This window comes from Serinus canaria, chromosome 3, assembly GCF_022539315.1.
Source record: "Serinus canaria isolate serCan28SL12 chromosome 3, serCan2020, whole genome shotgun sequence".
In the NCBI taxonomy this organism is placed as follows: Eukaryota; Metazoa; Chordata; class Aves; order Passeriformes; family Fringillidae; genus Serinus; species Serinus canaria.
In genome coordinates this window covers 24,527,290-24,551,702 of record NC_066316.1, presented here as the reverse complement: position 1 = coordinate 24,551,702, position 24,413 = coordinate 24,527,290, and the positions used below count along the sequence as shown (strand labels likewise).

Genomic DNA, 24,413 nt, shown 5'->3' with positions numbered 1-24,413 from the left:
GTTAGTGCATCAAGGGAAGATGGAGAAAATCCAGAGCTAGGCAGTCACTTCATTTATATTCTTCTATTGAAATCTTGCACATTTAATCCATATGAGCAGTAAACAGAAGAAAGCTACTCAGCATTTAAGCAGTCAGTGTAATTACAGGCTGCCAAGCAATGTGCAATAGGTGCAGTTGAGCCAAACCCTAGAGCAGAACTCCTCCAAAAAAAAAAGCCAGACTTCTTGAGATTGCAAGTCTAAAGCAAGCCCCCATTTTTGGAAGGGGAAAATACAGAACCACTAGATCCAAATAGCCAAGAAAGTCAGCAGGTTTAAAATATTTATCTGGATTTGAGTTCTGATGATTTGGCCAGTACACTGTCTAGGTTATTGAGCTATAAACCCATGTCAGATGTTTGCTGCACTCACCCCAATAGGTATAAATATTTTATTTTGAAGACTATGAAATTTAAAATAAGGTTTGGTTATCAGTAAATGAAAGACCAACAGAAAGAAAGGTGAAAAGGAAACCATAATGGAAAAAAAATGGCCTTAAATTGAAAAATGAAGGGATGAGGGAGCAAAAATTTCTAGATGTTTATAGCATCTTGACTATAATCTTCCTTGACATCATTCTGAAACATGAGTTAAAATCCATAGAGATTTGGATTCAACAAAGCAAAGAAAACATAATATGGCAGGCTTAGGGTGGCTGAGCATTGATGAAGCAACTTAGAAGGGGAGTGGATCCAAATATACCATTGGGATCCAAATATACCATTAAATAAGAGGGCTGGCAGTGCATTCCACTCTCATTCCAGCAGTGGAATGGGAGCATCTCCAGAGGGCTCAGCCACTCTGAACCCTTTGCTATACTCCAAAGAGCAGCAGTGCCATGGAGCTTTCTTTAGCCACAGAGTAAGGCACTCTCCTCCTATGTGTGACAGCAGCACCAGCCTGCCAGGCTGTCCCCACACTTAGAACTCCAGAGGAAGAGGAATCAGAGTGGTCTGTAGTGCCCAGGATAGTCTGTGTGCAAAGGGACAACCAGCAGTGATCCAACATTTTCTTCTCCCAGGCACTCAGCAGCAACTGAGCCAAACCCACACAGCTGGGGGAAGGGGAGCATCATCAGGCTTTCCTTTCTTCTGAACATGTACAAGAAACAGGAAAGCAAGCAGAGACCATGAAAAAAGAAGAAAATACTTAACCATGCCTGAACTGTGCACGTAGAAATGGCAGGATGGAGCCTGGTCTGCTTGGAAAAGCCAATCAATACTGGACTTACTGTCACTAATATGGAAAATAAACAACGTGGCAGGATTATCCAACAGCTGAGATTGTTGAGTCAGGCTCCTGCAAGCAGACTGTGCCACATAAGTGTCTTACTATAGAATAAATGCATATCCTAAGGATCAAAGGCATTCAGTGTAACTTTTCTTAGATTCACTGCCTGATAAAAAGATTAAAATTCCAAAGGAAATCAAGACTGAAGGAAAATAAACAAATAGAGAGCCCTTCATCAATTTTGTAGTCTTTAAATTTTCATTGCATCTGCCCCAGTAACTTATCTTATTGAAAAGTTGGAGTTCATTTTGCCAGTGATGACTGGGCAGAGCAGACAGCACAATGGAGGATTTTGATGAATACAAGAAGAGCAAGTGCAGTGTCAGTAACAGAACAGTAACAGAAAGGACACCTTGAAGGGATGATCCTTCTGTCATGAACAGCTGTACCCATGTAACAAAAGAAAATCACATTCAGTGTCCTAGTCTGCTATATCCTCCTAGTTTAATGTTGTATACTCTTTACTTACTTCTTAGCTTCCCACAAATGCCTGTGATTTTTTTTTTTTTTGCTATTATTATACAAAATGGATTTTTATGTGCCTAAGCAAAAAATACTAGGAAAAGAACTCCTTTCTTTTTTACCCCAAAGGTGATATGAACTGCCCCCTCCACACTAATAAAAGTATTGATCCAGATTACTGAGGAGAAAAACTCCAAAGTAATAATATAGCTAGCCAGCAGGGGAAAAAAAATCCCTACAAATAAATTAGAGAGTTGCAATGTTCCTCCAGACTCACTGGGACTTAGTTTTGGTGAGGAAATTCTGCAGTCTTGAATTGACAACTTGGTGAGGAAGAGAATCAGCTTCAAAGTCTGGCTCTAAACCTTTTACCCAAAGCAGTACAGATCAAAATTTATTTCCTGAAGGTGATTCTCTTCCTTAAAAAACTCCATTAGGCCATTTGAAAACAAATGTTCTTCCAACATCAGTGCCAATTTTAATGCCTAAGGAGCATCCCAGCTATACAAAGTGGACTTTGATTTGAGTGTGTATCTTAAATATTATTGGCCACACACAGTTCTTTGGCATATCATCTAGGTCTCATCAGCATTTAAACGAGTAATAATGAGTTTTAATTTCCATAAAGATCCCTCTGCTTAGCATATAAGGAGCACACTTCAGTGTGTACACAAAAAAATGTATATTTGAAGAACCTTTGGTCTTGCCACAGCAGTAACGAGTGGCTGTAATATAACAGGGCTCTAAAGCTCACGCAGGATTTTTATGCTGCTTTGGTAGCACTCATACATGAATTACTTACCTGTTTTGTAAAGCAACCATGATGCATCTGAAATAATGGAAAAGGGTCACCATGGCAGACCAGCCTCACAGAAAAGCTTTCTGTATTTACAGTGGTTTATGAAAGTTCTGCATATACCACAGACCAAAACAAAACTCAGCTCTTAACAAAATGTCTTCTCCAATAATTTCTGCTTTCAAGTAGACAGCAGAGTTGAATCCAAATCTCTATGGATTTTAACTCATGGATTTATTGGTTGGTTTTTTGGGTTTCATTTTTTTGGTTGGTTTTTATTGGAGGGGTGATTTTTAAGATGTATTTTTTCTTTTTTTCTGACTGCTAGTGCAAAAGGAAAGAAAAAACGTTTTATGTCCTTTCATTGCTGAGGCTTTGTATGTGTGATCAATACCTTCACAGTGAACCAAAGAACTGGGAGACTAAAGCTATCCCCTAGGTACCTATTTCAGTTTGACATGGGAGAGGCTGTACAGCCATACTGTGAAAGCAATCCAAGGAGTTCCTTGGACCTCCTCCTTTTTTACTGAGATTCCTTGTGAGCCTGCTTGAAGAGATTCCCAGTTCCTCAGCCAGAGATTATCCCCTCTGTGATACCAATGCTCCACTCCCAGAAGAACTAGTAAATACAACTCATCTTGCCTATTAAATCCAAACACCTCAGAAGAACTTGAGCTCTTCTACTAGGACCTACACAGGTGTCTTTGGGGGAGGAGGTGGAGGGAAGGGAAGGAAGAAAAGATAATCCGTTTTAAAACAAACATTTGAAACAATATTTAGCCTGTGGACTAAGTATCCTGCAATCCCCAGGACAGACAGGGGAATTAGGGGATGGAAACAGCTGCCTTGAACAAACCTGTAAAGCAGCAGTCCTTACTTCTGTTCAGAAGAACTTTATATGATTTTCCTCTGGAAAAAAAAATCCAAATAATTTGCAGAAATTAGCTTAGATGTCATTAAAGAAGAGGACTCAAACTATGTTCCATATTTACATAGAAGCCACCAGTTCCAGGTGTTACCAAATGAAGATACAAAGTTTTTTGACACTAATACCAACCTGAGAAGTTTAGATGGGCCAGTTCACTGGAGATTGCAATGCTTCTAGTATTGCTTTTGTGGACTATGAGTGCTCTTGCCTAGGTTTCAGCTCAATCCTAAGCAGCCTTCTGGTGTTCCAGTGTAAGGACCAATATCTCATGTCTCATGTTCTCCAACTTCTGAGTTTTCTCTCCTTGTCCCCTTGTTACCTACTTGTCTTTTAAACTCTCATGTAGTTCACCAATCTTCAGTCTTTTGACTATTCAATAGCCTACTGTAGAACAGGATGACCCTACTAATGTAGAAATTTAGTTTCCTGCAAAAAGGGCCAAGAGTCACAGAGTTTGTACACAAAGACACTTTAATGCAAATCAAATAGCACTGTTGCATTCTAAGGTGCTCCACATTCTCAAACACCCAACACTGAGCTTCCCAGTTTTACCATTCCATTCACTTTTAGTCTAAAGAGCAGAAATTTTAAAAGACAACTCTTTAATTTTTACTTTTTTTTATTTAATCAATACAGTATTTCAATACCAACTGTTAAATCTTTATGAGCAACAGGAGCATATTCTGCAAATTTGTTGATCACTATACAGTACAACCTCAAAACTCTTATCCAAAACCCATGTATTCCAAAATTAGGTTTCCTCCCTCAACATGCAACATTTGAATAAAAAAGTCCTGACTTACTCCAAAAAAATCCACTATGCAGTTATATAAACTCAGATCTTTTGACAACCCCTCTGGCTTATGAAGACACAGGTTTATATAAAGAAGCTTCAAAAGAAAATGAAAAATGAATATTATTTTGCTGAAATTTCCAAGGGATTCTAACAATTCCATTACCATAGCAGTACATATATATAAAGACACTGTGTCCAGTAATATAGTATTTCTGAAGGACTATAGTTGTTCTCTGCAAAAGGCTGTGGTGTGTTATACTGTGATTATATCAGAAACTACTGTGCAGCCATTCCATCTTATTTAAGCCTTCATAATTAGGAAAGTATCTCTGTGGAAATTATATTTATTAAAAAAAATAAATCTTATTTTAGATTACTAAAAAAGTGCACATTATGTAAGTGCAGGCTCCATTTCACCATTTCTACTCCTTGTTTGTTCTACATTTCACTTCCAATTCCCAGTTTCTCATAATATGCTGCAAGGCTTGGACTGCAGAAACGAAGGCTATATTTGCCTTTAATCAAAACACTGGTTTTAAAGATGTTTTCATATGAACAACACATTTCAGGCAATCTCAAGTACTTCAAAACATTCTTTACCATCCTACAGAATCAAAACCTCCACCACTAAGTCGGGGCCTTTAAAAATAATCTGAAAACAGTATACACAATATTTCGAGAAAGCAGAGCAGCTATATAGTTGAAAATGGCAACATAGATATTTTAAACATTAAACCAATCCTCCTACTTTCTGCATGAGGCCTCTGGACACAAAGAGGTTGTGCATTTTACATGTTTTTTAGCCCCATATCTGGAGAGGCAAATTTTCAGAAGGATTTCTTATTTAGCTGACAGAAAAATAAATCACGTTGTAAATGCAGTGCTGTTGCTGCCTTGATTCTCTCACATCGTGGCAAGTACCAAACTTCTTGTCCTTGCTTACAAGGTTCATGTTTATACTCAGTGTCATTGTTGATGACTGATATATCTTGGCTGGTTTTAAAATAAGTAACTTGGGAAGATTGATAAAGAAGTACAGAGCTCTGATTTGTTGTGGATATACTGCTTCAGTTTACAGAGGAATGTGTCATCTTTGCTCACAGCCAGTGAAAACTATTTTAACTCAAAAGAAAGCATGGAATTGTATGATATTGTGGCGAGGAGTTTCACAATTCCTACAAAAATTTAAATTGTTATGCCCAAACCCAGCAGGAGGAACACAACTTGAGCACATCTTCCATCCACACTCTCAATCAAAATTCAGGGGTAAATCCTGCATTCATCTCTGGAGAGCATCTTGAAGCACAGATGAAGGTGAAGAGAGAGCAGGTAAAAACTAAGGTGCAATGCCTGGTGTGCAGTTTCTCTGTGCACTGTGTGCAGTGTAGGAGGGAGGATGTCTCCCTGCAGCTGCATGCAGAACTGTTGAAGGACAGAGCAGAAGTTGTTCCACATATCAGTCTCCTCCACGCCTTACCCACCCCAAGGTTGGGCTGTTGCAACCTGGGGAATGGCTCTGCTGGGCAGAGGTGGAACATTATATCCAGTGGATCCAGAGGAAGCACCTCAGCTTGGAGCTGCAAAGGATTCTTCCTTACCTTGGCTCTTTGATGCAAAAGATAATGGTATCAGGCAGCTGGCTGCTGACAGGGATCTGTGTTACCAGTCTCTCTCTCCTCAGAGGGAAAGAAGAAAAAATGACTTCACATCAGACTATTACAGACACTAATACTTTTGTCAAAAGCAGGAACACACAGAGATTCTACAAAATACTGTCTAGACACTGGAGCACACTGACTTAAAGAAATCATTTGAGTACAAGCTTAATAAGGCAGGGTAAAAAAATCTACCACCGTACAGCTAACAACACTTTGAAAATGAGTCTGCTGTGTGTGATTTCAGTGATGTCTGAGGGAGACAAAGCTCATTATGTTCATGTTTTTCATACTTTCAGTCAAACAGATTGCTGAATAATCATGTTCCCTTTATTCTAATGGGTGAGGAAGCTATTATACAGAAGGTGTTTCCATATGTTGCAGTTAATAAAGGCAATTCTGACTAATAAGAGTAGGTTGTCTCCACTCAGCTATCTGATAAAAAGCCCTCCTGTTTAGAGGAAAGTGCAGATCCGGTGCCTAGAAGGCTCCCAGAGCCACACATTTCAGTGGCTACTGGAAAGTACTGTAGGTAGATGAATCCCAGGTCTTCTCCAACTGAATCTGAATCAATGACATTCACTAAACTGTTCAGGGCTCTAGGAGCAAGGACTCCTTGTCATAAACCTCCCTTCATATCCACCCTATCCTTGCTGGTGAAGAACAGCGGACAAGACCTGGCTCCATCATCATGGAAAATCATCAGCAAGTCCCTTCAAGAGGTCAGAGTGCTCTCTTCTTTGAGGAAGCACCTGGGTCACTGTCTTAGGAGCTCAAAATTCTACATGGAGAGCATGGCTAGCTTTAGGCTGAGATCACACATGCTCTTTCAGACTGAAACAATAAAATTCATCGGGGGGAAATAATTTTGGGGGGATCACCCAGAAGTATGAGATGTCACTTACATCCTTGTCTTTCTAACCACAAAGCTGGGTGCATGCCCACAACTGGATGAAAACCTCACACCTGTACTATGCTGTTGGAGCTATCTAGTAAACAGAGAGGGAAAAAAAAAGTCTTGAAGCTCATCTATGATGGGTTCAGTGTCTGACCACATGGAATCCAAACCTATTGAAGGACAACTTGCCTCAGATGATTGATATATCCCAACTAGGTTCACACAGCAGTGCTCCACACTGGATTTCTCTGGATTTCAAAGTAGGGCAGAGATTGTTCACCTGTAAGTACCTGAGTAGAAATAAAAGACCTGCCTCTGTTGCCATTCCCACCTTCAGGGAGACTGACAGTTTCCTACAAGAAGTTTCAAAAGGCACATCATCTCTCCATGGTAAGTATCCATCTGTAGCCTTACATTTATGAATTCAAAGCATTCTGCAAGACGTCTTTATCCAGACATATAAAAATGTAGAAATTATTTTGTGGAGAGACATTACTAATAGGAAATAATCTGTTTCTTCATGTCTTCTGGGAATGGTGTTCTGCTGGTTTTCACTATTCAGAATAGGCTTCAAGAAATGCAAAAAATACCCAAAGAAATAGGCAGATGCTTTCAAATACAGAGACAATGGGACCAGTTCCTACACATGCACCTAGTCCAGCTGGATATTTACTGTCACAAACAATACTTTCCAGGATTTTAAACAAAGCTAATATGGCAAACATTTTCAGAATTGGACACTAATTATGGAAATTTCCTAATTCAGTCTAAGTTTCAGAACTGCTGAACAATACCTTGTCCTTGTGGACATCAGTATAGAAAATCAAACCCAAGGTGACTCAAGCCAATACTGAAAAATATGAACACTCCAAGTTTGCAGTTCTGTTTGAAAATGCAACACCTCAAGGCTAAATCCCATTTTAAAGACACTGCAATGGTTTTGAAAGCTGCATATTTTTTGCTGAGCCACAAGAAGGCATAGACAAATGTGATGGGTGGGCTCTGCATCCATTCAGTGGGACCAGTGCAAACAGCCCCTCCCTGACCAGCCAGCAGAGTTGTCTGGGAGCAGAGGGAATTGGGACAGGCCTGCACAGTGAACCAGGAGTAGCCCTTGCAGAGAGGAGGGAGAACAAGGGCTGCTGTTGGATCCTGCCCAGAACACAGAACCCGGCCACAATATGTCCACACAACAGTTCTGTCTCAGAGATGTGGGAAGTCCTGTTATGTCTGCATTCACAATTGAACATGACTTTGACATTATTATGGTGCTGATGCTGTTATGTCTTCATTGTATGATGGGTCCTGGCTCTGTTCGGGCCTGCCTATTGTTCATGAGAGACTTTGTCTTTGCAATGATCGGAGAACAAGGTGTTCTGGAAGCTCTTTTCAGCTGTGACCTGGTGAACTTCTTACGGATTTTTCTGTAAGGAGGGAAGGAGGAAAGGAGGGAAGGAAGAGAGAGACAACAGTAGAGATAAATCTCAGTCTTTAACAGAAGACTGCACAAGAGCTGATAACAAACATAACAAATACTCTTACCAGAGCAGGAGGGCTAGTTCATGGAAAAGAGACTTGCAGCCAACAAGAGTCAGCCCTGTCCAGCAACTGATGATTCAGACTTGTCTGATAATGGTTCATCAAAAAGTGGATTGGTGTTAGATAATACTTGAATAATAATATTTAATTACATGAAATCTTGGGCCAGAATGCCCAGGCAGTGAATCCTCACGTGTGATATCAATACTGGAATGAAGGACCTCAGAAAAAGGACTGTGTTAGCACCCAATGAACGTGCTACCTCTGTAAAAGTGGGAGCAATTGTTGTTATTTACACTGTACCACTTCCGCAGACATGACCCAGAGCTCTGGGCATTTTTACTAGGGCCACTCAGGTGCAGTAAATTCACTTTCATTTTTGAATTTCAGCTGATAAATGAAACATATTAACTCCAAGTGGCCATGTTGTTGGTACTGTAATCCTAAATATCCAAGGATAGTTAATTTTGAAGCATAAATACTTGCTATGTTTCAACTGCTCTGTCTCTTTACTATTATAAGTCAATAACCACAATGCTGAGGGTATCCAGGGTATGGTATCAGAAAATACAGAAAAGGTACACACAGAGTATGCCAAGCACCATCTTAATTGGCAGAGACCTGAACATTAGATGCTGCTGGAAAATGACCTATTTTCTGAATTTACTCAAGAATCCCAGCCTTCATTCAGGTAGTTTCACAAATTTTAGGGATTTTGAGCTTATGGAAATGAGCATACGGGGGCCTCTAATACTTAATGAGACCAGGCTTTCTAATTCAGACTTTTTGACTTGAAAATGTGACCTACAAACTACAGGGTGATGAGGTGCCTACCTGCATCAAGGTTCTGAGATGGTAACTCAAGGAGTGGTTTTTCCCTTTCATCTAAGTGGGCTGTTACCTCTGAAACTAAAAAATGGTGGCACATGACATTGAAAATGCATGATCAGCTGTAAATAAATTCTATTGAATTCTAAAATAGCAATTTGCTTATTAAATTTCAAACACTAGTTTGTTACTGGTTAGTTACAGGTTGAGTGCTCCCCAGGGAGGTAAGCTTCCATGTTAACTGGGCCACAGAGAGAACATAAGGGAAAAAAAAAAAAACAAACATGCAAAAAGCAGAAGAATATACTCTGCTATCAGAGGTTAAAGGAAGCCTGAAAAATACATCTGTTTTGGTTAATATATTTCAAAGGTTCAGAAATGTACTCCCTTTTGAAAGAAGGATGTCTTCATGTCCTGGAATACCAAATTAGGGTTTAGCACCATTCAGCATTAAGCAAAACAGAAGAAAAGGAATCACCAGAAAGTTCGGTTTCAGCTTTTCACACAATCCCACTGAGAAAAAAAATTTATTGCTTGAGTGTTCACTTTATATGGTCACCTTAAATAAGGCCAAAAAAGATATTAAACTGATTGCAAATATATTGCATACCTTCCAGAATGGTAAAACCATAGAAATGCCATCTCAGACTGGCAGAAATGTGTCTATCTAAAATAATGAGATAGCCAGGCTTTATGAATTCATGTGAATGGACAATAGCTATTAGCCACACCAATCCAAGGGGGACCATCTCTGCAAAACCTTACAGAAGTGGATCCTTTCTGATGTATTTGTTTGCAAAATTTTGTATTTATTTACAGAAGGAATATGGTCATTAATCATTTGAGAAACCCAAGGTTCAAATAATACTAGATCATTGTTTACCCTTCTGAATTTTTTATAAGGCAACTTTATAAACTGCCTGGAGGGTCCTGCTTATGAAAGTAATTTGCAGCTGACACGACATGTAAAGACAGTAAAGGATTTGAGATTACAATTTGTCATTATTTTGTATGGACAGTAAAGTAAAAGAAACAGTTATTCCCATTAAACACTGGTTCAAAACCAACACAAAGAAAGGCAGAAGAAAAAGGTCATCACATTATTATATCAAGCAAGCCACAAACAGAGTAAACTCCTCACTGAGTATCAAAGAAACTAGCTCTATATAGTCTGTCAGAAAAACTAATCTGCTAGGCACTCTTAAAAGGCAATCCAGCATTTCTGCTTAAACAGGATTGTGAAAATGCTTCCAGAAATTAGTTTTCTGGGATCAGAAAGCCTTTCAGAAATAAAACTGGAAGAATGGAAATTTCCACTGACTGCCATTACATGTTATATTTAAACAACCATTTCTCTAAAAGCCAAAACTGTTCTTTTTACTGCAAAATTTATAGAAGGTAGAATCTTTACGCCGAAGAATTTAGCATCTAAATACAATCTAGCTTTTTGAGACACATTCATCAGGTTTCATAATTCTTCAGAGTCTTTTTAGCACTTAAACATGCAGGTTGAAATTATAGGAGACAAAAACCAGGATATTCAAAGATAAAATTGTTGTCACCCTTTCACTCATAGCACTTTGCCCTCCCCCAAAGATACACTGAACTAAGGGCAGAGTCAATTTTAATGCTCAATTTCCTGTCCCTCTTTCAGTTAATACCAGCCATATGTTTTAATTACTTAAAGCTTTTATCTGGCAATGGCAATAAATGGCTTTAATATCAGTATCATTGGTAACATCCTTTGCAGTTGTTAGGACAGATTAATTGCCATTTTCCCTGGGTTTTTTTCTTTGACTTTTGTACTAGTTCTTGAAGCATAAGGCATTACAGGCTTGAAATGCTAATTCAAAAGTATTTTAAAGCCTTTGCTTTGAATTTCTAGTCTTCTTGAGACCAAAGGTATGGGAATGAGATAAATATTTAATAGGGAATCAGTATATAAAGCCCACTGTGCTCATTTTTAAGTAAAATGTGATGCACTGGTGTAATGTAGGAATAATACACATTTTTTATGTCTGCATGACACTTTGATTATTAACTGCAGATAAAGGTACACAAGACCCCTGGTACATAGTCAGGGAAATGTGGAAATGTAAATAAGGTCTAGAGGTCCTTACTAAAGGTCTAGATGAAAACTCTGTTCAAGTCTCATACACAGACTGGCAGCTCATGGGTAGAAATAATAGTTAGGCTGTACAGGGCATTTATGCCATGCTTAAATTTAATTGGGCTACTCATTATAATTAACCAAGCCTTTCTCAGGATCCAAGTGTGTTCCATGTAACTCACCATCTGCTGAAGTGAAGCACAATCCTATATAATCTATTCTGTCCAGATTTCTCAGGAATAGGATAACTGGGAGCAAAATTTCACATTTGCAAAAGCTGACTCAAAGTTCCCTTCTCTAGTTCTGCCGCACGCTAAAACAGCATCAATTTTTAAACTTGATAAGAATAAAGAGAGGCCTCCAACTGGCATCAGTCAAGAATGTGTTTTCAAGCCTTTCCTAGTAGGACTGGAAGGCATTGCCTGCTTTAAGTTTGTTGGTATAGACTGTCACTGTGCTATATATAAACTGTTGTGCATCCGTGTTGCCTCCTCTGCACTGGACTCAGAGTTGTGATGAGTACTCTGACTTTGGTCTTATCAACTGTACCAACAGGGCTTAAGAAGCAATATTAAATAAATACAAGTCATGCAAGATGTTATACAGTGAAAGAAATTAATTGCATGCAAATGCCTGCTGATATTTCAGCAGATGACAAACCTTGTTTTGAAAGAAACCTTTTCCTAGGAAGAGGAATTGCCTTCAACATACATGCACTTGTGAGATGCCCATGACTCTTCTTAAATACCAAGGTCCAGAATTGCTTTTGGTGCTCTGTTTCCCCTAAAAATACACTAATGACCTAATACAAACCTGGCTACAGAGTCTGAAGCTCAAGGACACTGTTGTGTTTTCCCCACTCTCCCTAAATTAGTTCGATATTTTTGCCTGATTCTTTCTTAGACTGATGCCATTTGAGCAACATCCTCATGTGTAAGAACTGGTGCTGTGGAAATGTGTTGTTATCCAATTGCTGGTAGCACAAGGAACACCCCCAGGTCAGCAGGAGGCACAAGAGAACTGATTTCCTGCACAATCATAGTTGAAATCCCAGATAATCTCTCCTCTGGGGTAGAGTATTCTGCTATGACTTTCCAAGTGTAAACAGCAACATAAATGTACTAGATGCATAAATACTGGCAACACTGGCAGAATTTTGTGTTCTGGCACAAATTATGTGTGAAACTTGCAATCAGTCTAACCACAGAGCCATTCAGAAAGAAAACAAGACTAAAAGATAAGAAAAAAATGTATTCTAGAGAAATGTTTGTGAAGTTACTTCTGCTCCAGGGCAATATAAATTTTGTACATTGTAAATTTTAATTTTGAAAGTGCAAATTCAAGGCCCCTTAGAAAAAACAACTATTTAAAAGAATAACCATAATTCCTTGGTGGTTATTAGATTAAATAATAATTTATTTCTCTGAGGGCTTCTTTTATCCAGAGGTATATTTTAACTATTCAGTGAATTAAATTACAGGAGGGGGTACTATCTTAGAAGGCTAGTAGGCTTTTTATTCATTTCAACAGGTTTTAAACATAGAGAAATGCCAAAATGTGTGCAGTGCTACTTGCTGAAAGAGAATTTAACTGGGGTGAAGCTGTAGGCACAGATCCTTAGAAACCTGATATGTTACTGACTGAAGGACTCACAGCACTTCCTACATTTCTACCTGTGTGCAAATGAGAAGTATTTTATTTCATTCTTTGGCTCGCTGCTTTAGACTTTGTTTTCCCCCTCAACACTTTCAGGATGAAGCTTTCCCATATTGCATTAAAATTTTAATTGAACCTCAGCATGATAGAAACTAGTTAAAAATAGTTTTGGAAGGCAGAAGTGGGTTGACACTGATGCACCTTTTAAAAATAAGGGCCTTAGGAAATGTTAATTTATAAAAACATAATGGAAGACTTTAATAAGCATGGGGCTATTGGAAGGCTGTTGCCATGAGCCACAAAGCTGCATTATAAAACCCATACAGATGGCAGATAGAGTGATATAACCTTTATGAGATTAAAGAGGTGCTGCTGTAGACATGCCAACATTATTTAAGTGTTTTAAGAGCTTATCTTATTTTTCTCCTCCTAGCAAGGAAATGTTTTCTTTTGCTAGTGTTTATCTTCCAATATTTTATCAATTCTTATGGAGCAAGACCATTCTCTATGAACAATAACTTTTAGACACATCACTTACTAATTACAGCATCAGATCTTCCTAAGCAGCTTAAGATAATGTATTTTTTCAAGTACTGCATCACCTTGAGGGCTTCTCTGATGTTTTGTGTTTCAAAGCAACAGCTTACAGCTACCATGTATATATAGAAGGCCCTTAATAATGGGGTTAAAACATTTTCTTTATTGGGAGGAAAAATCCCAGGTCAAGGGTTTAAAGCACAGACTTCTATGACTGTGTCATGCCTGACCTACTGTATGGCACAAGCCACCTCTGTCTCTTTCTACCTGCTGCTGATTTAAATCAAAATCACCTTGGAGCAGAAACATCTCTTTATGTGCATTTCTAGAAGAGATGCATGCCTAGAACAGGTCAATCGACTATTGAAATATCTACTGTGGAAATTATTTCTATACAGTTTAATTGCAAACAACTGTCATGGCTTTTGGAATAATCACCTAGCTCAAGAGATTTTTCCACATTTTTATTTCCCCTGAAAATATTTCCTTGATATTCTAAAGTGGTTTAGTAGAGAAGGAATTAAGGAGGATTGTCCTCTCAGTTCATCTGTGAGCTTGGTATTTAGCACCAAGAGGCTAAGGTCACCTACTGCTGAGGCAACAAAGGTGACACATCAGTTTGGGTGCAAGGCTGACTTCTCACAAAAGCCAGAAGCACAGAGGCCCTACCAGGGGTAGAAAGAGCTAGAAAACCCTGTGATCCAGTTGGTAGGAATGATGGACACCACATTCACACAGAGTGAGCATGGACTTGCCCTGTGTTTTGGGTGGAGCTCTGTGAGATCAGCAGGGACAGTGCCTCACACACAGCAGTGATGATGGCAGAGCCAAGTTCCTTAAACAGTCCTTCCCTCAAGGAAGGGAGAAAAGCCTGTCTTGGAATTCATGGCATTTTACCACTATCCAACCTTGTAGAGTGGAATAAAACTAAGTCCTAGCAAAGGAAGCTTGATGGAATGGGTAAAAAAGTAAATTATTCATACTCCTTCAAACAAAACAATGGCTCAGGCTTGTAACCTGAGCTACAGGACAGCTGCTCTGCACTGTATCTGAAATTCATTAGCCTTCCCTTAGTTACCTTACCCTGCAGAGCCTGCAAGGCAGGAAGTCTGCTTTATCCAATAAAGGGTTAACATCTCCTCCCTGGGAAGGACACACAAGATCACTGCAGATGTGTCAATACACCAGCATTCTGGGAATCCAGGGAGCCAGAAATCCTTCCACAGCTCACAGGCACAACCAGCAGATTTCAAGGCAAATCCTTTATTCTTCCTAACTATATCAGCTGGGTGAAGAAGAATTCCTACTCTACCAAGAGGAATTTTCAAAACAATCTATTTATTCTGCAGCTGTTCTTTATATTGATTAAACATCACCTGCTATGAGATGAAAAATTTACTCATCTGGCAACATTTAATTTTTCCTGAGACAAGCAAGAACCTAAAGAGAAGGTGCATCAGAGCAAGCTGGCTAACAGTGGAACACAATGTTGTTTTCAACTACTCCCCAAAAACTTTGCATATTAATTCACAATTTCAGCATTATCCCAGACTCTAAGATGACAAAAAGGTATAGAACATACAACTTCTGTTTCTGGCCTTGAGCTACAAGAATTAAGTGTCACTTCCCCAGCAAGGTTAAATACTGCATTGAAAACTTTCAAAAATATTGTGTCAACTAAACATGCTTATTTAAGTCCAAGATAACAGAAAACTCCCTTTTATATTTTTCATAGGAAAAAAAAAAAGATACTATACTTCTACAATATCATTAGTATTTTTCTGTCTTTTCTTACCTTGTTTATATAATGAAGTTTTTAGCCTGAAAAATTGTGATTTAGAATATTACAGCTTATAACATTACCTGAGGCTCAAAAAGATTGACAGTATGCTTCCATTTTATCAATCATGCATACACTTTTCATGGAATAACATATGTGCCAATAGGGTATATTTGGAGGAGGTTCTTGGCATCCTGGATACTTGCTATTAAGCAAGGGCTGAAAAATAAAAATCATTCAGTCTTACCAGAAACAGCTGGAGAGCCAAAGTTCCCTCACAAGCCCATCCCCTGGGGCATTGCTTCACACCATCAACCTCTTGCATAATCAGCATTTCTCTACAGACAGAAGCTCCAGTGCAGAACATGGATTAGAAATCTGTAGTGTGGCATCCACAGAGGAAAGCTTTGCCACAGAATGATTTGATGCTGATTTCTAGGGTCGTTTTCATGTCAAAGGTTGAAGATTTTTAAAATTTTTTAATAATATTTATGTGACCAAAGGTCTATTCAAGTTCATTTTCTGCCACTCATCCTGCTCTCCACATTTATGGCCAGCACTTTTCACACCAGTATCTCATAGTTCTTGGACTGGCTAATTAAAAACTGCACAGCATCCTAAAGAGTAGGTGTACACTCAAGCTTACAGACAAAATGGTGGGGCTAGAGAAAGGCTGAATTAAATTACTTGTCTGGTATCTCACAACAAGAGGCAACCTCGGAATTTTAAAGTTTGGATCTGTATTTTCTTCACAAGAAAAACGCTTGAATAGTATTTTAATCAAGTAAATATTTTAGCCTCTACTCATAGCACAAGTTACAAAAACAGACAGTCAAATCTCCTTAGATGTTTGACAAGAGCTGTTAGTTATCTCTCTGATTGACTTTCACAGTCACAGTCAATATGTTCTCCATGGTATTTTATATTTAAAATGCCTATGTAGGTACTTATGCAAGCTTTTTTCACAAAAAGAGACCAACTAACACTTGTTTTTCCACAGCCTTACCTACATTTATGCCAGAGGGTCATGAGTTTAAAAAAAACCCAAATTGTCAGGGAAAGTATTGAGAATGAATGATTAAATAGGTACAATGACATATGGACTAATTCAGAATTAAATCCTCTATCTGTAATTTGAAATGAAGACTCTGATAAAGGACAACTTAGAAGTTAAATTTAGTGGGCAGTTCTGTGTGAATTTTAAGACAGTGAGGATCACTGACATCACATTTTTGAACATATTCACCACAGTACAATTTTATATTCTTTTTTGCTATTTAACTTTAGCAACAATGTGCTCACCACAGGATTTACATAGTTTCCCTGCCTACGTGTACATTATTGCTGTGTATTTCTCTGCCTTTAGATGAAATAATTCTAAACTCTGTGTCCAGCTGCTATGGTGCTCACATAGCAGAGGAACCATAAAAAGTGAAAAATATATCTAACAGTGGTACTGAACAGTATTTGAGGATTACAATCATCAATATCTAAGATCTAATGTGAAAAACTAACAGGGTTTATGCATAAGAATGGTGTGAGTGGACTAATTTCAGCCCAAAGCTGATGTTACTCTAGCCTCACTATAGGTAACAATTGTATAATTAATGTTGTCTCTATCTTTCCTTTCATATTAAGTATGTTGGTGTGACAAGTTTGCATTTTTATTTTGCTTTGATTGTTTCCCAGAGTTTTGCCAGAGAAATTGGTTTCCCATAAAGATGCTTATTTATAGAAAAATTTCTTCTTGTTCAAAACCAAATTGGTTTTAACTCCCACAATAGAAGGCAGCCAAATATTACAAGATGACACATTCCCACTGGGTATGAGGATTTAGGAAAAAGCTAAGCAGCAAGCTAACAAAAAGCTGAGCCCTGAGACTTTCAGTAAAAACATTCAATAAAGAGGATTGGGTTCAGCTACATCAAATCCTCTGTGCAAACACAAAAAACAGCTTCTGAAAAAAAAAAAAAACCTTTTAAAATTGCCAACCATACTGCAGGAAACTCTAAATTTGTCAAGAACCATAAGAAAAGGGGTTAAAAGAACAGGTTAAAGATGCATGGCATCCCAACCTAACCTCAGACATGCAGGGTGTATTGGGTGTACTCGAGTTGATGGACTGAGCTCAGGAATGGATTTAAGGGCTCTGCTGAATTGGGTCTGCAAGGTCCAGCAAAGAAGACAAGGGTTTTGGAAAAGTCAAGTTCTTATATAGGAGCTTCTCCAGCACATCTATGTTTAAGGCAATCCTTAATGCATTTATCATCCTTGTATTTCATATAAATTGCTGAGGTTTTCTTTCCCTCCCAAGTTTCCCAAGACAACAAAATGTTACAAAAAGGCTCATTTTGGAAATTGTATTTCCCTTCCCAAATATAAAATTTTGTGGCTATTTCTGCACCTACTGTATGAATTGTCAGTAGAAGTGGAGAAGATTGCAAGTGGCTGAATGACCCTCATAAATGTGCCTTTGTTTTTTAGCTGAGCCATGTGAATTAGCCACATTCAAGCTCTGACCTAAGATGTAATAGCAAAGCAAACTTTGGTATCTAAGCTCCCCTGGAGAGGCAGCATATTTGAATTTCTGCTCACAACAGAGCAGGATCATTTCACAAGAGCCAAAGGTGTGACTTTTCAGGCAGCAGTAACTAGGTCATTTACAGCCATCTGTTCCTAGCCTCAGCCTCCCTGCAGTCATCACCAAAGCTGTGTGCTAATTAATTTTCACCTGCTAATCAGGGCAGACAGCTCTGAAACTAACAAATCATCCAGTTTCAGTCAACAGCTTCTGGATTCCTGTGGGTGGCATTTCCATGAGACTTGATTACCAATAAAGGTAAAGAATTTTCTTTGAAAGAAGATCCCCTCTAAGGCTCCTGACCTTCTCTGTGTGGAGCTGTGCTCTGGAAGAATGAGAAGGCTTCATCTGATTCTTCAGAATAGGTGTTACCTGTTCTTTGCCTCCAAATCTTCAAGCAAGCACTTAAGCACCTTCTTAATTTTGTGTCTGAGTTAGGTATATACATGCTTGGAGATACAGACTTAAAAGACCTGACTGACATCTTATGGGAGGTCTATGAGGAAGCAAGGAACTGGATCATGGTTTTCCAGGTCCTAGGCAAGTGCTCCCAACACTGCAACATCCTTCCACTGCCATGTGGCTTCAGACATGGCAAGCAGCTTACTGCAGTGCCACTGAAACTCCATTTCAATGGGGAGAAGATAAATCCACAGCTCCAAACCAGAATGGGATGGTATTCCATTTGCCCTGAAGACTGACAAAACAAATCCCATAACAGCATGTGTTTTCCAAATCTCCCAGCTCTATCCGATGGCACAACTTACACTGAGCTCTGAGGGGTTTTTGTGAACATGTTTTCCTTATATATAGCCATGCTTCCCTAAGTTTAAAAAATATTCACATTCTTCAAATGAGTTGTTTTAGTTCCATGGAATGAACCTGCTTTTAAAAAAAACCATTTGCATTATCACAATAGTGCTACTTTGATTTAGTAGGTACTATAAAGAGTCCAACAGGAAAAAATCATGTAGGTAAACACTGAAAGAAAAAAAATGTCTTTAGACCCGTGAAAGCTGCTGAATAAGAAGTGAATGGTAAGAGATTATGATCCAGTTTCTATACTGCTGCTTGTGATTCCATATCACAGTACCTCAGCTGGGGCTCAGAAAAGCATGGTTTATAAGATGTGAACAGTGCACAGCATTCATGAATAGACCACACAAAATAAGATCAAAATAACATCTTACAGAAACTAATATGTTCTCTCATGAGCATAAAACAGCTTTGAATGGAAGCTAACCAAGTAGGATGGCTCCTAAACTGTAGCAAGGACAATTCTTCCCTGAATTCTTCACACACAGTATTGTCACAGTGACTGGAGAGAGCTGTCAGTTCACCTGGACTCAGACGTGGCCAATCAATAAGATATTTGCAATCCTATCAGCAGGGATTAAACAGAATTCTAAGGGATATATTCTGTAATCCCTGCTTTTCAAGATGCATGACAACTATCTAATACAACAGAAGTAAAGGAGATGGAAAATTACATCCTAAGAGGCTGATTTGGCTTTTTGTTAGAGAGCTGGTGCATCACATTGTCAGGCTTGCAGCTGATGCTCCAAGAGTGCAGCCAGGCATCATCTTGCAGCTGGTTACAGGACTGGGGTCTAAAGGCCATGGTGCCATGCAGGTAAGAAATGAAAATGCACTATGCCCAGGATCCAAGTGTGGTGTAGTTCAAAAAAGGGATCAAATCAAAGTGCCTCATCTTTACAAAAAGCAAAGGCCAAAAATACCTTTTGTTTGTTTTGGCGTGCAATTTTTTTTGCACAGCTGGGGCCCGCTGGAAAGGAAAGAGTAAACATACCCACGGACATTTGAGTGATAGGAATTGTACATGAGAAGAGGAAGAAGGAGCAGAACAGTTATCCCTGGGACTCTGGCTGGGATGTGGACCTGCAGCTCTGCACTGTGTATCAGACCCCAGGCACCAAAGCCTTACTCCTCCAGTTTTCCCTTTTCTCCTGGCAACGTGCTGCCACTCAAGCACTGTGCATGACCTTGCCTAAGCCTGGATTAAAACACATGTGGGAGAGAGAAGGGGCAGGGGCAGGTCACCCACAACTCGGGCTCTGGTTCCAGCAGGTTTTCAGTCTGTGTTTCCAGGTACAGGTTGGGCTTTCCACAGGTAAAGCTGCACTGCAGAGAGGGCCAGCAGCACGTGCAGGAGCACGAAGGGTGATCAGCACCAGCGTGGCTCTCCCCCACTTCTGCATGAGAAGCAGACCACTGACAGCACAGCAAGACTCAACATTCTGCAGAAGCTGGTTGTCAGCCTCACATTCTCTTCTTTCTCGACATGCAACTTTGGATTTTAAGCTTTTTTTGTGTGTGCTATGAGACATGCATAAATAAAAATGAGTGGTACCAGGTAATTATCACAGCAGTTGTGATATCCTTACATAGCACCTCAACAAATCAAGGGAAGATTTTGCCTTTTGGAGACAGAACACGAAGTGAGGGATAAGAAAATTGCCTATATAATGCTGCCACAGGGATGCCTCTCAAATCATTTTATCAGCAAAAGAAGGAAGCCATGGCTGCTGGTAACAGCTAAAGATCATGTTCTAATTTTAGCAGTTGCAGTTAACTCATTCCCAATGGAGTTGCACTTACCGTGAGAAGGTTTCTAACTGCTTCAGCACTGAAAGGAAACAAGCATTGAGTCATTCAACTGCAGATCTATATGCAAATATGCTTTTTGGCCCATGAAGGGAAAGCACACAGAATCCGCTGCTATAGCGCAGTCAGCCAAACATTTCCACACATTTCTTATAATGCAAATGCTGAAAAAAAAAATAATTCATTTACCAACCAGTGTTTTGGCTGTCCCTACACAAGTGTGATCATTGGCATGCACATGCACTCTGCTAGGGACAGAGCATGGGTATAGGAAATAGAGGCACACTGCATACCTAGAACTGGTGAGAAAAGTTTTTGTCAACAGATATATTCCCCTTGACACTGAATGGTCCAACAGTAATACTGTTAATTTTACTCAAAGGTTATGTTTATATCATATATAACTCAAGATATATAAGGCCAATACATTACATTTTACTAAGGCTCTGAAGACCATGATGATAATTTTTTTTCAATTATTCACTCCCAGAATAGCAATTCTGTATACAGAATTTAGTTCCTCACATATGGTAATTTTCTCTGTTGACCTCTATTGGGCCTACAGTAGAATCCACATCACCCAAAAGACTTCCTCATAGCAATGCCAATTTAGTACAAAGAAATGAATAAAATACTTTATAATTAGGAGACTTCTGGCTTATCCTCAAGCATGCACATAGTGCTAGGAGAATACTAATATCTAAGGATATTAAAAAAAAGTAAGACACTCTTCTGGTGAGCAGTGACAAACATGAGGCTCTTGAAAGAGTGATTTTTTTCAATGATTTGTGTAAACAGATTTGTACTTCAGAGTAAAATCTTAAGCAAGTTATTTTACAGTAGGGAACGAGAATTTCTTTTTCATTTGAAAAGGATACGAATAAAGAAAAACACAAAAATATTAAATTCAGTGAAGGTCAATAAAATTACGATGTAATGTCAAAAGGTAAGTGTTCTCAAACTGCCATGTGGCTTTCTGCCTAGATTAATCCCTGCTGTAAGCCTGTGCCTGATCAGGGGCAGGGAAATCCCATGGGAGCTGGTCTCACAGAGGCATCAGGGAGGGTTTGGAATGAAGAGTGCAGGTTGTCACTAGAGATGAAATAGCAGAACTGGGGAGCTCTCTATCCATTGGCAAACTTCACTGAGCACACTGACAGTATTCAGAAGGATAACCACACAGAGACATAACAGAACTCATGAGGGTGATCCCTTCAAGGCTCTAACGTGCAGACAGATGGAAAAACTCTGTCTGTCCCCCAAAGTGGCCCTGGGCTGTAAGAACTGGGGCTCAGCACCGTGTTAGTGTGCAGCCAGCTCTGCAGAGGCAATCGGGCTGGGAAGGAGGGAAACACAAATTCTGCTGCCATTTTTCCCCAGATGTGCAGAAACTGATAAACAACAGGGGAGGAAATGGCTTTTAAATAGCTGCAGCTTAAAAACAAAGCTGAATTGTATGAGGATGTGCATTAAAACTGATATAAAATACACTCCTGTTCTACTCAGAGGGGCAGATTAGCACCCCAAAATATGTTCAACTTCAGATGTAAACTCCAGTTTTTGTGTTTCCACGATACACAAGTTCACACTAATTTTTAAGAATACCTGCAGGCATTGTTGACCTGTGGCCTGAGTGTACAGAGAAGGGCACTGCCCTAAAATTCTAGGGTAACTCCAAGAGTTACCATGGAAAGCTCAGATGATATATAATTCCCATAGTTATTTTCACTGCTCTTGATATTTCACATGCATTGCTACAAATATCTCAAATATGTGAGCAATTAGATACAGAAGAGTTAACTTTACAGAAATAATACTGCTGCTTAAATTCAGAGAGGAAATGGTGATTATTAAAAATTAATATTACTAAATTTTCTTCTAAAATGGAGTGATAAATATTTAATAAATAGATAGATATTTTAAATAGATAAATAAATTTATAGATATAAAGAAATAATATATATTTATATAATTAAAAATATATATATATAAATAATAATATATTTATATTCATTTATAAATAATATATAATATATAATATAAATATAATAATATATGATATAAATAATATCATTTATATTTATATTAAATATTAAATATATATTTAATATATATAGATATTATAAGTAATAATGTTATAGTAATAACATTTATAGATAACAATAGATATTTACCTTATCTATTGATGAATAATAAAATTGAGAATTCTCAGGTGCATCTTGGGTTTGATTAACATAAAATAGACTGGCACCTCTTCTTTTAGTCTAGGAGCACTATTATTACGCCTTTTTTTCCCCTTCCACAAATATCAACAATCTATTATTGGCTTTTTAAGCTCAATTTCTGCAAAAATTTACCCTCTAGACTCCCTACTTGATATTTTATAGAAATGTCCATCTTAAGCATTAATTCAGTAGACAAAAAAATATTTTAGGACAGAGAAATGAAAATTTTTGTGGACTGTTCCAAACAATACTGAAAAATATTTCCTTTTTTGAAGGCTTCAATTACACTGAAAAATATTTTTCCTTTTGCTATAATTCACATGTATATGTATTTATACATATGTATATGTATGAATACATATACATGTATTTATATGTATTTTTAATGAACAAATTCACATGATAAAACAGATTGGATTCTGATGAAGTACAAAAAAAGTTCCCTAAAGGACCAGTTGTGACCTTAGATGGGATGATTATTTCTGACCTGAGTGTTCAGAATACATTCAGAACCTAATGGCTGCTCCCTGGCAGCTCATTCTTATTTGTTGCTTCTTTTGTTTTGTTTTTTTTTCATTCTGTGTCAGGACTGGGTAAATTGGGTGCTGCTTTTTCAAACATCTCCTCCCTAGTCACCTCTTCCCATTGCAGCTATATTGCATTCAACTTGGCTTTTCAACTCTGTCCTGGCAGTGCTGAGCTGTGTGATCCTCTATCCCAGGGCAGGCTGCCTGGCAGGGACTGCTGTCTGTCTCCAGCTGCCCTCAAAGGACAGAGCATTTAATTGTTCTCTTGGACATTAGGGCATTCCTAGCAGCAGAACCAGGCAGTGCTTTCCACTTGGAGCTCTACAGGCTGGAGACTTGCAGAGCCCAGAGGAGAGCAAGCTAGCCCAGCTCTAAATAATCTCAGAGTAAAGGTGGAAGGAAACAAAGGAAAAAATTAGAAAGGAGACACATGTGAGGGAAGGGGTCAATGGAGATGGTCTGAGGACAGAAAAGTACCAAAAAATAAAAGAAAAAATAGAAAACCTCTTTGAAAGACAAGGAACAGATCTCATGTGAAATAGAGTTTGAAAGGGAAAAAAGCATTTCCTGCTGTGCTGCTCCAGCACCTGCTAGAGTGATGCAACAGCACGGGTTCAGGCACCTCCTTGTTTGAGGAATGTCAGTGAGGCCCAGCTTCCCTCTGTTCCACATTCCAGCCACTTTAAACTGTTCATTACTTGGAGTAGAGGAGCAGAATCCTGAGCACTGAGCCCCTTGTTTGTGCCCCACCCTGCCTGCAGAGCCAGAAAGAGCTCTGCTTTCTGCCTGGTCTGGGTATGGGGTCTGCAGCCCTGGGAGTGGGGAGGGGGATTTCCTAGGATGAGAACAAGCAGAGCTATCACAGAGGAATGATTTGCAAAGCCAGGACTCATCACACTACACTTCAACCACCTGCAATTTAAACATCTAGTCCAGGTAAGTTGTCTGGGCTTCCTCCCAGATCAGTGGAGAGATCACTGCCCATGTAAGACTTCTCATCCTTTGTCAGGCATTTCTCTATAACACTAGGAAAAAATTGAATTGAAAATTCTAAAACTTCAAAGTCAATCAGTCTCACTTTCAGGATCCAATTGCTAGGGATTAGTCTGATATTACTAAAGTCTTTGTATCAAACAACTCT

The 24,413-nt window shown here is 38.8% G+C and overlaps 1 protein-coding gene across 3 annotated transcripts in view; it reads right to left on the bottom strand.

Annotated features, from left to right (window-relative positions):
* Positions 1-5,924: 5,924 nt before the first annotated feature.
* Positions 5,925-24,413, bottom strand: part of MTA3 (metastasis associated 1 family member 3) — a 133,522-nt gene continuing 115,033 nt past the window's right edge. The window contains exons 19-20 of one of the 3 annotated variants that reach the window (XM_030235477.2): positions 20,515-20,542; positions 5,925-5,987 (exon numbers count right to left, since the gene is read on the bottom strand). In XM_030235477.2, the coding sequence (XP_030091337.1) occupies positions 5,940-5,987; positions 20,515-20,542 (76 nt within the window). In that variant the 3' untranslated portion in view covers positions 5,925-5,939. Of the gene's footprint in view, positions 5,988-8,137; positions 8,289-20,514; positions 20,543-24,413 lie in introns of those variants that run through there. The other 2 variants (XM_030235478.2, XM_030235475.2) reach the window with 2 other exon arrangements.